Source organism: Manis javanica, chromosome 1 (assembly GCF_040802235.1).
Source record: "Manis javanica isolate MJ-LG chromosome 1, MJ_LKY, whole genome shotgun sequence".
Lineage (NCBI taxonomy): Eukaryota > Metazoa > Chordata > Mammalia > Pholidota > Manidae > Manis > Manis javanica.
This window is the reverse complement of record NC_133156.1, coordinates 183,673,366-183,685,513: the sequence shown is the minus strand read 5'-3', so window position 1 is coordinate 183,685,513 and position 12,148 is coordinate 183,673,366. Positions and strand designations below refer to the sequence as shown.

General features: G+C 35.3%; 1 protein-coding gene across 12 annotated transcripts in view; it reads right to left on the bottom strand.

Annotated features, from left to right (window-relative positions):
• Window positions 1-1,733: 1,733 nt before the first annotated feature.
• The window catches only part of TIA1 (TIA1 cytotoxic granule associated RNA binding protein), a 32,673-nt gene continuing 22,258 nt past the window's right edge, over window positions 1,734-12,148 (bottom strand). For 7 of the 12 annotated variants that reach the window (XM_017648879.3, XM_036998015.2, XM_017648876.3 and 4 more), the window contains 2 exons: window positions 11,693-11,838; window positions 7,649-10,734 (listed from right to left, as the gene is read on the bottom strand). In XM_017648879.3, coding sequence (XP_017504368.1) covers window positions 10,608-10,734; window positions 11,693-11,838 — 273 coding nt within the window. In that variant the 3' untranslated portion in view covers window positions 7,649-10,607. Of the gene's footprint in view, window positions 2,007-4,211; window positions 5,777-7,648; window positions 10,735-11,692; window positions 11,839-12,148 lie in introns of those variants that run through there. The other 5 variants (XM_036998013.2, XM_017648877.3, XR_005055863.2 and 2 more) reach the window with 4 other exon arrangements.

The window sequence follows — 12,148 nt, the reverse complement described above, 5'->3', positions numbered from 1 at the left end:
AAGGTAAATTCCTAGGAGTGGAATTCCTGGGTCAAATGGTATTTCTATTTTGAGCTTTTTGAGGAACCTCCATACTGCTTTCCACAATGGTTGAACTAATTTACATTCCCACCAGCAGGGTAGGAGGGTTCCCCTTTCTCCACAACCTTGCCAACATTTGTTGTTGTTTGTCTTTTGGATGGTGGCGATCCTTACTGGTGTGAGGTGATATCTCATTGTGGTTTTAATTTGCATTTATCTGATGACTAGCGATGTGGAGCATCTTTCCATCTACCTGTTGGCCATCTGAATATCTTCTTTGGAGAACTGTCTGTTCAGCTCCTCTGCCCATTTTTTAATTGGATTATTTGCTTTTTGTTTGTTGAGGTGTGTGAGCTCTTTATATATTTTGGATGTCAACCCTTTATCGGATCTGTCATTTATGAATATATTCTCCCATATTGTAGGATGCCTTTTTGTTCTATTGGTGGTGTTCTTTGCTGTACAGAAGCTTTGCAGCTTGATATAGTCCCACTTGTTCATTTTTGCTTTTGTTTCCCTTGCCCGAGATGTTTATGAAGTTGTTCATGTTTATGTCTGCCCCTATCTTTTTAAACCAGTATTTTAAGTATTCCATAGGTGCTTGAGAACAGGTGTGTGTGTATTTTGTTTGCTATAAGAAGTCAGCTTTGTTTAGGGTTTCCTGGCATGTATTTTTGTTTGAGATGTTACTTACAAGCAGCACATCTAGATTTAAAAAATGCAATCAGACAATGTCTTACTAGCTTAGTCCACTTACATTTGTATTGCTTACTAATCTATTTGGAATTATTCCTCCCATCTACTTCTGTGATTTGTTTGGCTTTCTCTGTTCCTTTCTTTGACTTCTAAGATTTCTTATCCTGTTATTTTATTGGAAGTTACATGCTCTATTTCTATTCTGTTAGTGAAAATCCTTTTAACTCAACACTAAGGCTAATAAATATTTCATTCTCCTAAAAAAAGTGATCTTAGAACATTTTACTTTTCATATCACATATATTATTATCCAGTTAGTCCTCTTAGAAAGAGGTACTATTCTTGTATCTATTTATGTATGTATAAATTTTTTGCTTATCCTTTTTGAGGTCGGATCTTTGTTCTGGGCTTTTCTTTCTGAAATATATGCTTTACTTCATTAACTTACTGCTGGTAAATTCTCTTCAGCTTTTCTTTTTCTATTTCATATGCATCTTATGTTATTGTTTTAGGTTAGTGGTTTCTTTCAGCATATTTAAGATATCCCACTGAATTGTGGCTTGTGTCAGTCTGTCATAGTAGTATATATTTTTCCCTTGCTGCTGTTTTTAAGATCTTTGATAATCTGCAACTTGATTATGTATTAAGATGGACTTCATTTTATCCTTCTTGGGATTCAGTGTGGTTCTTGAATATGAGAATTCCTACCTTTTAAGAATTCTGGGAAATTCTCAAGTCATTATCTCTTCAAATATTGCCCCCTGCAAATTATTTTCTCTATGGAACTCCAGTTTAAATGTATTTTAGATTTCTCATTCTATTCTCCATACTGCCTTCATATTTTCTAACCTCTTGTCTCTGTACTGGTTCTATTTACAGACTACTTCAGCTGCATCTAATTTAGTTTAGTTGGTCCAGTCCACTGAATTTTTAATTTTTGCTATTGTATTCTTAATTTCCAGAGGTTCTAATTGTTTTTTAAAATTCTGTCTATTCATTCAATATTTCTTCATTGCTCATATTTTTACTGCATCTTTTATTTGTAAAGATATATAGTTATTACATATTCAATATATGGCTATTTTGATGTCTGAAGTCTTCGGAGGTCAATTTCTGCCGTTTATTTCTGTTGAATCCCTTGTAGGATCTTGTTTCTTCATGTACTTGGTAGATTTTGATTGTGATATCCCAGTTGATGATTTTAATCTGAGGTAATCCTGAGGTGCCTGGGTGTAGGATACATTCTTCGAGAGGATTTATGAATATCCAAACTACATATAGGATTCCTACTAACCGATAAAAATTAAACAATCTAATCAAAAAATGGACACAGGATATGAACAGATATATCACAGAAAATAAATACAACCCACCAATTACCATGGAAAAATCATTAACTTTACTTGAAAACAGAGAAATTAATTAAAGAGATCATTTTACATGCATCAGATTGGTAAAAATAAAAGGCTAATAAATCAGCATCAGTAAAGGCAGGGGGAAATGAGAGCTTTTTGACATTATTGGAGTGTATAAAATAAAATGGTACAGCCTTTTAAGAGGGCTTTTTGACAATATGTAATACAATTTTTACAGATAACATTTCTATATCCCATCAATTTCTAAGTATCCTAAAGAAACAGCATAAACATGCACAAAAATGCACTTTAGCTGTAGTTCCAATTTTTTATATAAAAAGCTAATGTTTTGTATTTCCAAATGGTTGGTTTTTTTTTTGTGTGTGTGGCCATTTACTTTTGTGATTTATTCATAGTTCATTGTATTGAGATTTTAAAAAATTGCTTTCTTAGACCCCTCTCCTTTTTTCTCCTTATTGCTAAGTGACCTGGGAAGGCAGCCTGCACTAGCTGTACTCCCTTCCTTAGCCCACCACAGTCCACATTATGCTCCCACTACTTCACTAATGCTTCATCACTAATTACTTCCTTACTGCTAAATGCAGTGGGCTCCCCCCGACTTTCGTATTTTTTCCTCTATGTTTTCCTCCCTGACAATCTGCGACATCACACTCCCTGTTTCTCTCACCAGTCACGCAGTTCTTTCTCATTCTCCTTTGCAAGCTTCTCTGCCCTGCCCCTTTAAACACTAAGGAACCTAAGAGTTCTGTCCTCAGTCCTCTTTTCACTCTAGCTGATCTCTCTGGGTGGTTTTCACTCCACAGGTTGAACCTATATGTTGACGACTTCTCTTTATATCCAGCTTTGATCTCCCTTCTAAATTCTTTCATTACCTACTGGGTATTTCTACCTAAATGTCACGTGTCCAAGCTCCACATTCTGAAAGATGGAACTCATTAGCTCTCGTCTCCTGCCTTTTCACTAATTTCTATTCTTACACTCACAACTTGCTCCTTTTCTGTTTCCCATCCCAGTAACTAGCCCCACCACCCACTGAATCGTGCAAGCCAGGAACCTAGACCTCTTGACTAAACACAAATTAGTTCAATGGCTCCCTAGACTTTTAGGATAAAAAAATTCAATTTACTTGGCATAGCATAAAGAATTGGCCTTGATTTGATCCTACTATTTTAACTTCTACCACTTCACACCCAGTTCTCTAGCTGGTGTTACTCTCAGCACATGGTAGAAAGCTGTTTGGTTAAAACCAGATTGTTTGGGATAAAAACTGATTAATTCAACAGAAATGTACTGAGCACCTACTATTACCATAACACTGGATATATACAGCATTAAAGAGTCAAGTTTTTAGTGGGGAACATAGGTTTTAAAGATATAACCACATAATTTAAAATAATGGCAAATGCTATAAAGTCTAAGATGGTTTGAGAGGCTGATTTTAAAGGAAGTGACACTGGAGACTTGAAGACAGAGCAGGCAAAAGGTATTCAGGTGGCAAAGGTGGCGGGAGTCTTTCAGTCCCCCAATCCACCCCCCCTTTGCCAGAGGGCTCAGTGTCAGGCTTTGTCAACAGAGGGCACTGGGGGAATGATGCAAGGTGATAGTGATGGGAAGGCACTTTCCTTTTGGGTTCTGGTGCTCTCCTCTTTTTATTCAGCTTGGGAGCCAGTGGATGAGTGTATGGAAGATCCAGTGGACTCCTCTTAGTGGTCCTTGGGACCTGCCCCAGCAGTATCCCCAGGCTACACTCCCCACCTGCCCCAGCCTGCAGCTGTCTCGAGGATTGACAAAATACAGGACACCCAGTTACGTTTGAATTTCAATTAATTTTCAGTGTAGGTTCCTTATCTGGGATTTGTAATTTTTTTAAAAATTTTGGTATCATTAATCTACAATTACATGAGCGACATGGTTACTAGACTCTGCCCATTATCAAGTCCCACCCACATATCCCATTACAGTCACCGTCCATCAGCATAGTAAGATGCTAGAGAATCACTACTTGTCTTCTCTATATATACTGCCTTTCCCATGTCCCTCCCACCCCCACATTGTATGTTAATCGTAATGCCCCATTTTCCCCCTTATCTCTCCTTTCCCACCCACCCTCCCCAGTCCCTTTCCCTTTGGTAACTGTTAGTCCATTCTTGGGTTCTGTGAGTCTGCTGCTGTTTTGTTCCTTCAGTTTTTGCTTTGTTGTTATACTCCACAGATAAGTGAAATCATTTGAGTATCTGGGATTTTTATTTGCTAAATCTGGCAACATTAGCTGTTTCCCCACTGGGTGGACCATTTCTATGAGCTCCAGCCTGTCCATGCTCTTTGGCATGTCACTTTACCAGGCTGCACATTCCTGTGGTAATCAAGCCCTTCTGGAAGTGATAAGAATCTCAGGGCTCACCTAAACCCTTCTTTCATTGTCTATTTTGTCTGTAAGTAATAACAGCTTGCATTTGTACATGCAACTTCTTGATCCCTTTGAGTTCTTGTTTTACCCCTTTTAATAGTTAACCACCTTTTATTATTTAGCTACTTGTATTAACATTTCCCTTCTCAAATTTTAGTGTTGATCTCTGCATCCTAACTGGATCATGACTGATAATAAACTATATACTTACCCAAGAAGCTGAAAGATGAGCATGGAGCAGAAGGGTTTATGGGAGAGTGGAGAATGACTTGCTGTGAAGGTGGATAAGTACAGACTGAACTTTAGAAGGCATCAGGCCATATTAAAGATTTTAGATATTTATATCCTAAATATAATTTGAAGCAAAGATTTTCAAATGGGGTGTGTGTGTGTGTCTAATGATCAGATTTGCATATTAAGATTCCTTTAGGCTTCTGATTCTGATAGATAACATGTTAGCAGCCTCATTTTGGACCTTTTCACTTCTTCTAGAAATCACAGAAATAAACAAGGAAAACATGACCACTGACCCCTACAAATAGTACCTTAAGTGAAATTAGGGAAGCAGAGAAAATTAACAAGTTCCACATTTAATGGATGTTTGGTACTGGATGGAAAGCCAAGAGTGTACTGTGGAAAAAGGGCATGAAAAGGGGGTTGGTGGTGACAGATCTCAGAAATCACCTGCAAATATTCATTGAGAGTCAAACCCTGAGTGGAGCCTGCTGGGGGACTGAACAAGTGTGTAAGTGCCGAGACAGGTAGGGAAGGAAGGTAGTATCAAATACCTACAGGGTTCAGACGTGACATTTTTCAGAAAGCAAGTTAGGGGACCTCCTTGAAAGGCAGGACTAACATAGCAGATGAAGGAACCAAGGGAGCTCGGACATGGCACAGTACTTCTGAATAAGGTCACATCCCAAGAGAGAGGCCCCATGGCTATGCTTTTGACGACACAATTCATTGTAGCCACAAAGGGAGTGAGAAATCTGGACAGGGTCCCTTCCCCTTCATCCTCCTGCTGGTATTTGCTCTGAAATCCAAGTGGTTCAAATATGAATAAACAGAAAGGAATAACCACAGCATTTGTACAAAGATACTCTAATTAAAAATGTGGAAGAGAGCAAAACTTACCTAGTTTTCCTGGAGAAAACTCACAAGAAAACTGTTCCCACAAAGCAGCTGAAAATGATCTACCAACATTCCAGTGTGAACTTTAAAATTCTAATGAAGCAAATGCAGCTAAGAAATGTAAGAATTCAGGGAAGAGATGTCTCTGAAGTGAAACAGAAATTGGTAGAACTTAGTCAACAGGAAAAGACAGTATTACTCCAGAAATGAAGACTAAAAAGGAACACAAGCAAGTCTGGATACCACAGGAAGCATGTTGAAGATATTAGAAGTGAGAAAAGCAACCAAAAAGGTAAAAACCACCAGTGACAGAAGCAAATGCCAGGAAGGAGAAATCCAACATACAACTCGAGTTGCCAAAGAAAACCAAAGCAGTGCAATAGTACAAATACTTAAGATTATAATTCAGGAAAACCCCTAAAATATATCTTAGTGGATGTACTTGGCTCAGGAAACGGAACATTTCCTTTCTCATACAACTCTTATCTTCCAAGTATTTGCATCTTCTCACATCCTCCACAGGTCTGTAAAATGTCCCATTCTGATTATCTACGTAGCCCAACATGTCAGATAATCTAGTCTAGCGCACTGACCACCCACCTGGATTGACTGCCAGGTCACTTCACAGCTGCTATCCTAGGATTTCCCTTTATCTCACTCTTGTGTTGGATACTATTTCTAAACACTACAATTTTTAAATTTACTCTTGTTTTGACAGGAGTTTATCCAGTAGTTGAGAACCAGTGAATGGGAAGAAAATTTCAGAATTTGCATGTCTACAAATCTTTATTGTCACCCATGACAGTGTAATTGGGTATATAATTCATTCAAACTTTTGAGGGTGGTACCCTATTTGTCCCTGGTTTCCAAAGTTGCTACTGAGTATTATTCTCAATCCTTTTGCTATTTGGTAAATTTTAGAATATTCTCATTATGAAACATACCAACATTCCAATGTACAATTTAAAATTCGAATGAAGCAAATGTAGCTAGGAAATACAATAATTCAGGGAAGAGATGCTTCAATTTCATGGTGGTATACCTTCACACGAGTCTGATGTATTTAGTGTGTTAATTCAATAATAGCCTTTTTTCAATCTTAACGCTCTTCAGGGAAATTTTCCTGTCTTTTAATAAACTCCACCACTCCCATTTTCTCAGTTCTCTTCCAGGAACTACTGGTTGTATATTAAGACTCCTGAATTGATCCTTATTTTTTCCTCTCCACTTTCGATTTCTGTTCTAGAACATTTCCTTATCTTTTAACATTCTCACTGAATTTTTTATTTTAATTTCTTGTTCTGACATTTTACTAGTATCCTGTTGTGATTTCTTAAGTATCTTCTTTCATCTCAGGTTTTCTGATTTAAAGTTAGTTTTAGTCTAGATAGATACATCTTTCACAAAATTTTTCTCAATTTCTGGTGACTTTTGGCTGTCTTTAAAAGTGAAGCAATAAAAACCTGGTTTGGAAGATTGTGTAGGGCTTACTGATTGGCAGACTCCCCTGAGGGGGACTGGTGGCCAGCTGGCTTTTTGGTGAGGATCCTCATATGTCAACATCTCATTTTTCTCTCGAGTTGTTTAGGTTTTCCAGAGAAGGATCCTCCAAACCCTGCCTGGTGTATGTAAGTATGACTGATGGTATTTTAGAGTTGAACAAGGATAAGGAGCTAGGGAATGTAATTTATCCAGCAATTAAAATTGTGCTTGATCCCTATTTTTTGTACAGCATCTCACCCTAGCCTAGTAACCCTGAGTTAGATTTCTACTTTTTTCTTTTTTGGTTGAATTATTATGAGATTAACTTCAGCCTCCAATTTTAGAAGCCACATTATAAAATACTATTCAATTGAAGACACATTCACATACATTTTGTTAAGGCTCTTAAATTATAATCTATTGTTTTAGAGGTATGTTTTTCAAGTTCTACACACAACAGTCAAAATGTAGTGACTGGAAAAAATGTAACAACCCTCTACAAAAAATTATTATAATTTTTTATGAATCATCACTCTTTCATTGAAAGGTTTTGCTTTTTATTTCCTATAAACAGACTTTATTTTCCAATTAAAATCTAACCTCAAAAGCACCCTATAGCATTTAGTAAACCTAATCAATTGCCTTCTCACATGTAGCAGAACTCTTAACACACTACAAAAGATTAGAGAGCACAGGGAACAAACAAAAGAATAAAACTAGAATGTGAATCTCATTTTCAACAGGGAGAGCATATCAATAAATAAAATGATACTGGTTTCAAAATGAGTTAAATCTATAGAATGCCAATGCTTTTTTGTATTAAGTAGTAACCCCATACAAACCATGGTTCTGGAATAAGATTTAAAAAAAAATCTAATACCTGAGTGAATATAACAATATGGCTAGATCAAAATGAAAAAATAATCTCTGACACACAATCTCTCTCACACTGCAAGAAATCCCACAGGTTATAGAAAACATAAAGGAACTTTAATATCCAAACAGTCAGGGCAAAGAATACTGTATTCATGACTCATTAAGTATCAATCAGTTCATGTTCTTTACAGTACCAGATATATTTTAAAGTAAAATCTGATTGCATATTGCAGAGAATGAAACCATATTTAAAACTTTAATTTCCTTACCTGATACTAATACCAGTATGATTTAGACTGAAAAATCTTTAAATGATTTAACATTAAGAATAAAATTTAAATCAAAGTTAGCAATGTTCCTGATATGTTCAGTAGTAATCTTTTGAGTAAAACCACTTTCTTCTCAAAAAAGTAGTCATTGTACATTTTAAGATTTGTGCAGTAAGAAAATATACTGGCTAATAAAAAATGTTATTACTTGAGATAGTCAAAATGAAAGAAAAACTATATTTTTGCTAGATTAAATTATTTATGCCCAATAATTTACCCTGAAGTCCACAGATGTATAGGAAATAAAATATTTTTGAATAAGAAAATGAGGGCCCTAAAATAGAAACACAAACCAGAAGAACCTAAAAATAGCTTCCTGATATTTTATTGAGTATTTCACTTAAGCTGCTTTTGATTGCATGCCCTGATCTGTAAGTTAATAAGGAAATAAAATTTCCAAGTATTTAAAAAATTTACTCATCTTCTATAAAGCAATTTTTAATGTATCAACACTTAAAAGTACAACTTAATGAAACATCAGTATAACTGCATAGAATTGAGCTCCAGAGATACTTATGGACTGTCTTTCCTGGGCTCTGGTTTATAAGAGTATTGGCTTAGAGACCAGCTTAGTCATTTGCTCCTACTTGGAAGATATAGGCCAGGAAACTAAAGATTTCACAGGCTTTCCGTTCCTAAGTAAAATGCTTGGAGCTCTCTGAAGGTCTTAAAAACAACCAACCATCCAAATGTGTATATTGGGGTCTCTTCCTCTTTGTCAATCAATGAAGAAGGGAGTTTGTGACTTTCACTGAAAACAAAACAAAATCTCCCACAACTCTTCTAAGAGACTCTGAAATGTCCTAAACTAGAACAATGCCATCAAAGATTAAACCTCTTAATGCTTGGAGCTACCCCAAAATAATAAAATTGGGAACTCCAGGAAAACAGGTACCAAAAGAATCAAAATAATGATTGCACTGAGGATTCTTCTCTTTGAAGGCTGTTTAAGGAGGTAGGATTTTAAGGTTTTTTGTTTTTGTTTGTTTATCTTTTGGCCTCTGAACATTTAAAAAATGCTTTGCCCGGCTGATCCTTCAGGCAAATTTTGGAGTTCATAACGAGCCCCCAGCCTGACATAAGGATTTTTTACAGTTTCACAGCTATCATTTGTACATATTAAGTTGATTTTACTCTTTTTGAGTAAATATAACTAGAAAATGGCAAATTAATATATTCCTTTACATACAACTTTGTGTCTCAAAATTCTTGAAAAACAAGAGCGGATGACTATATTCAAAGACTACTGAAGTATGTATTTGTTATTCACATGCAAACAACTAAAAACCTTATAAATCTGTCAACTCCACATGATACCTCTATGAAGGAAATGACATACAAAGTTTGCTAACTGTGCAAAATATTAAACTGTTGAAACATTTTACATAGTGAAATAATACATGTAAATGTAGAAGCTGACACATGAAATTAACTTGGGTTCGTAAGACTGTATCACATTTCAAAGATTTTCTTTAGCAACAATTTTTTGTTTTTGTATTTCCTGGCACACAGCAAAGTTTATCATAGAAGATAAAAATCCTTTTAAACAAATCCAACAGGAAATTCTTGAGGCACCTTCTTATATAAAACACAAGATGAATGCAATTATCAATCCATCTGAGAAAAGTTTTCAATTTAAGTGAACATCATTTTTCACATTTAAGTATATTTTACAGAACTTTAATAAGGCAAGACAAATTTGTGAAAAAATGTAGATACAAAAATGATGTAAACTAATAATTTATATTTAAAAATCCCAAAGGGAATACAGTGGAGATAGGACAGTTCCAACAATACCTTTAAAAAGAAACCCAAAAACCTAAAACAGAATTGTGCACAAGCTGAAGATTACAAAAAACTTCTAGACTATGCACAGTTTTGGTTTTTCTTGTTTTTTTTTTACATCTTTATATTACACGTTTTAAGCCATATCAGGAATGCAAACTAGAACTGCACACTACTTTAGTGGAAAAAAGTTCAACATTGTGCAATTTTCTGCCTCTTAATTTAAAAGTGGCAGCAATCCCTGCATTTGTGTTTGAAACAAGGATCTGAGAAACTTTATCAAAAAAGGTATGAAGGCAAAAATTGGCAGACATCCAGCATCTTGTTTCTTTTTAAAACAATGTGGATGATACATAATTTCATGATTAAAAAATGAATCTTTTAAATAAATACACTGTATCTGACATTTGCACTAACTGATTTGATAAATCTTTTAAGTAAACAACAGCTTTACTACACTCCCTGTAGCCTCAAGCCACTGGCTTTATATTCTGGAGTCCTTTTTCACTGGGTTTCATACCCTGCCACTCGATACCCTGCAGGCTGATTAGGCAACATGCTGCCATTCTGTCCTGGAGGTGGCTGCACTCCGTAATTTGGTCCCATCCATGGTGCAGAAGACTGTGTCTGACTGGTAAAGAATGTGAAAGAAGCAGAGGGGAGGGGGAAATCCACTAATTAAAATAAAATGTAAGGTAAAGAACAAGTACCATATACATGGGAAAAACACTTTCTCTTAAGCCTAAATATAATAATTGTTATGCCAGGAAAGCAGAGGCAAAAATTTTTTCTCTTTAACACCAGCATCCTCATATGTTTAATTTGTGCAGTTTAATTTTGTTAGTTCAATTACAACTAAGAAATACCCTTAACTTGTAAACATTATCCCCACTGAACTCAAAAGAAGTAATTTCTAATCTCAGAAAGGAAACTGTCCATCTGGGTCGGATATACGTTGAACAAGTCACTATCTGAAAGAAACCTGACAATTTGAGACAATAAGGACCAGCATTGATTTTACTCACAGAAGAAATTAAAACAATTACTAGCATATGTAAGCTCCTAAGATTTTTCAAGATTACAAATACAAGATTCTTTCAAATAAAAACTGTAAAATATTTTAATTTCCAGTTTCTTTTTCAGAAATTTAAGTAAAGTCCCATGTAAGGAAGGGCATATAAGGAAGCTTTCACTTAACAATATATGAATAATGCTTTTGTGCAAGGAAAAAAGCATAGTGAATAAAACTAGCATCAAAATAATTGTACCCAAGAATGGCTAAGTGACCATTAGTAATGTAAAAGCTTAGCAACTATTAAACTCTTATTTTCATATTTAAATAATAGTTGACTCCTTACCAAGTATTACCAAAAATCTTACAATGCTGGTTATACCCCAAGGCAACATACTTCAAGGAAAATTTTTTAAAAGATACACTTAAAACTATAAATTAAAAATCATTCTTCAAATGCTAAAGTAAAGCTTTGCTTTAAATAGGACCATATTATCTACTAATTACTTAAAGTCTCTTCCTAAGTTCTTCACATTTCCAAAGGCTAATAATAAAGGAAAATATCAAATATGCTTACTTAAATCCCTGCTGGTTCCATGCCTGGCCATACATTCCATATGCAGGCACTTGCCAACCATTAGGCATATACTGGCCAATCTGCTGTGCATTTCCATACCACTGGCCCCACTGGCCATAAGCTTGTGGATATCCAATTTGATTCTGCTATTAAGTAGAATTTTAACAGATAATTTAGTATTATTTGAAGTTATATGTACATATATAGTGCTAATATACCACAAATACTTAGCTGTAACAAACAGGGACATTATAACTGAAATGAAAGGATAAACAAGCATTTAGAATGTGACTCAAAAAAATAAATGAGGTTATACCATTGTTAATTCTATGAGATGCTCTAAAAGGCATACTCTTTGCAAGGCAGTAGGTAATGGCCCTAGAATAAATGTTAAACTCAGTATCGTGTATTTTGTATCCACATCACTGTTCCCTTTAGATAGGGAAGATATAAAGA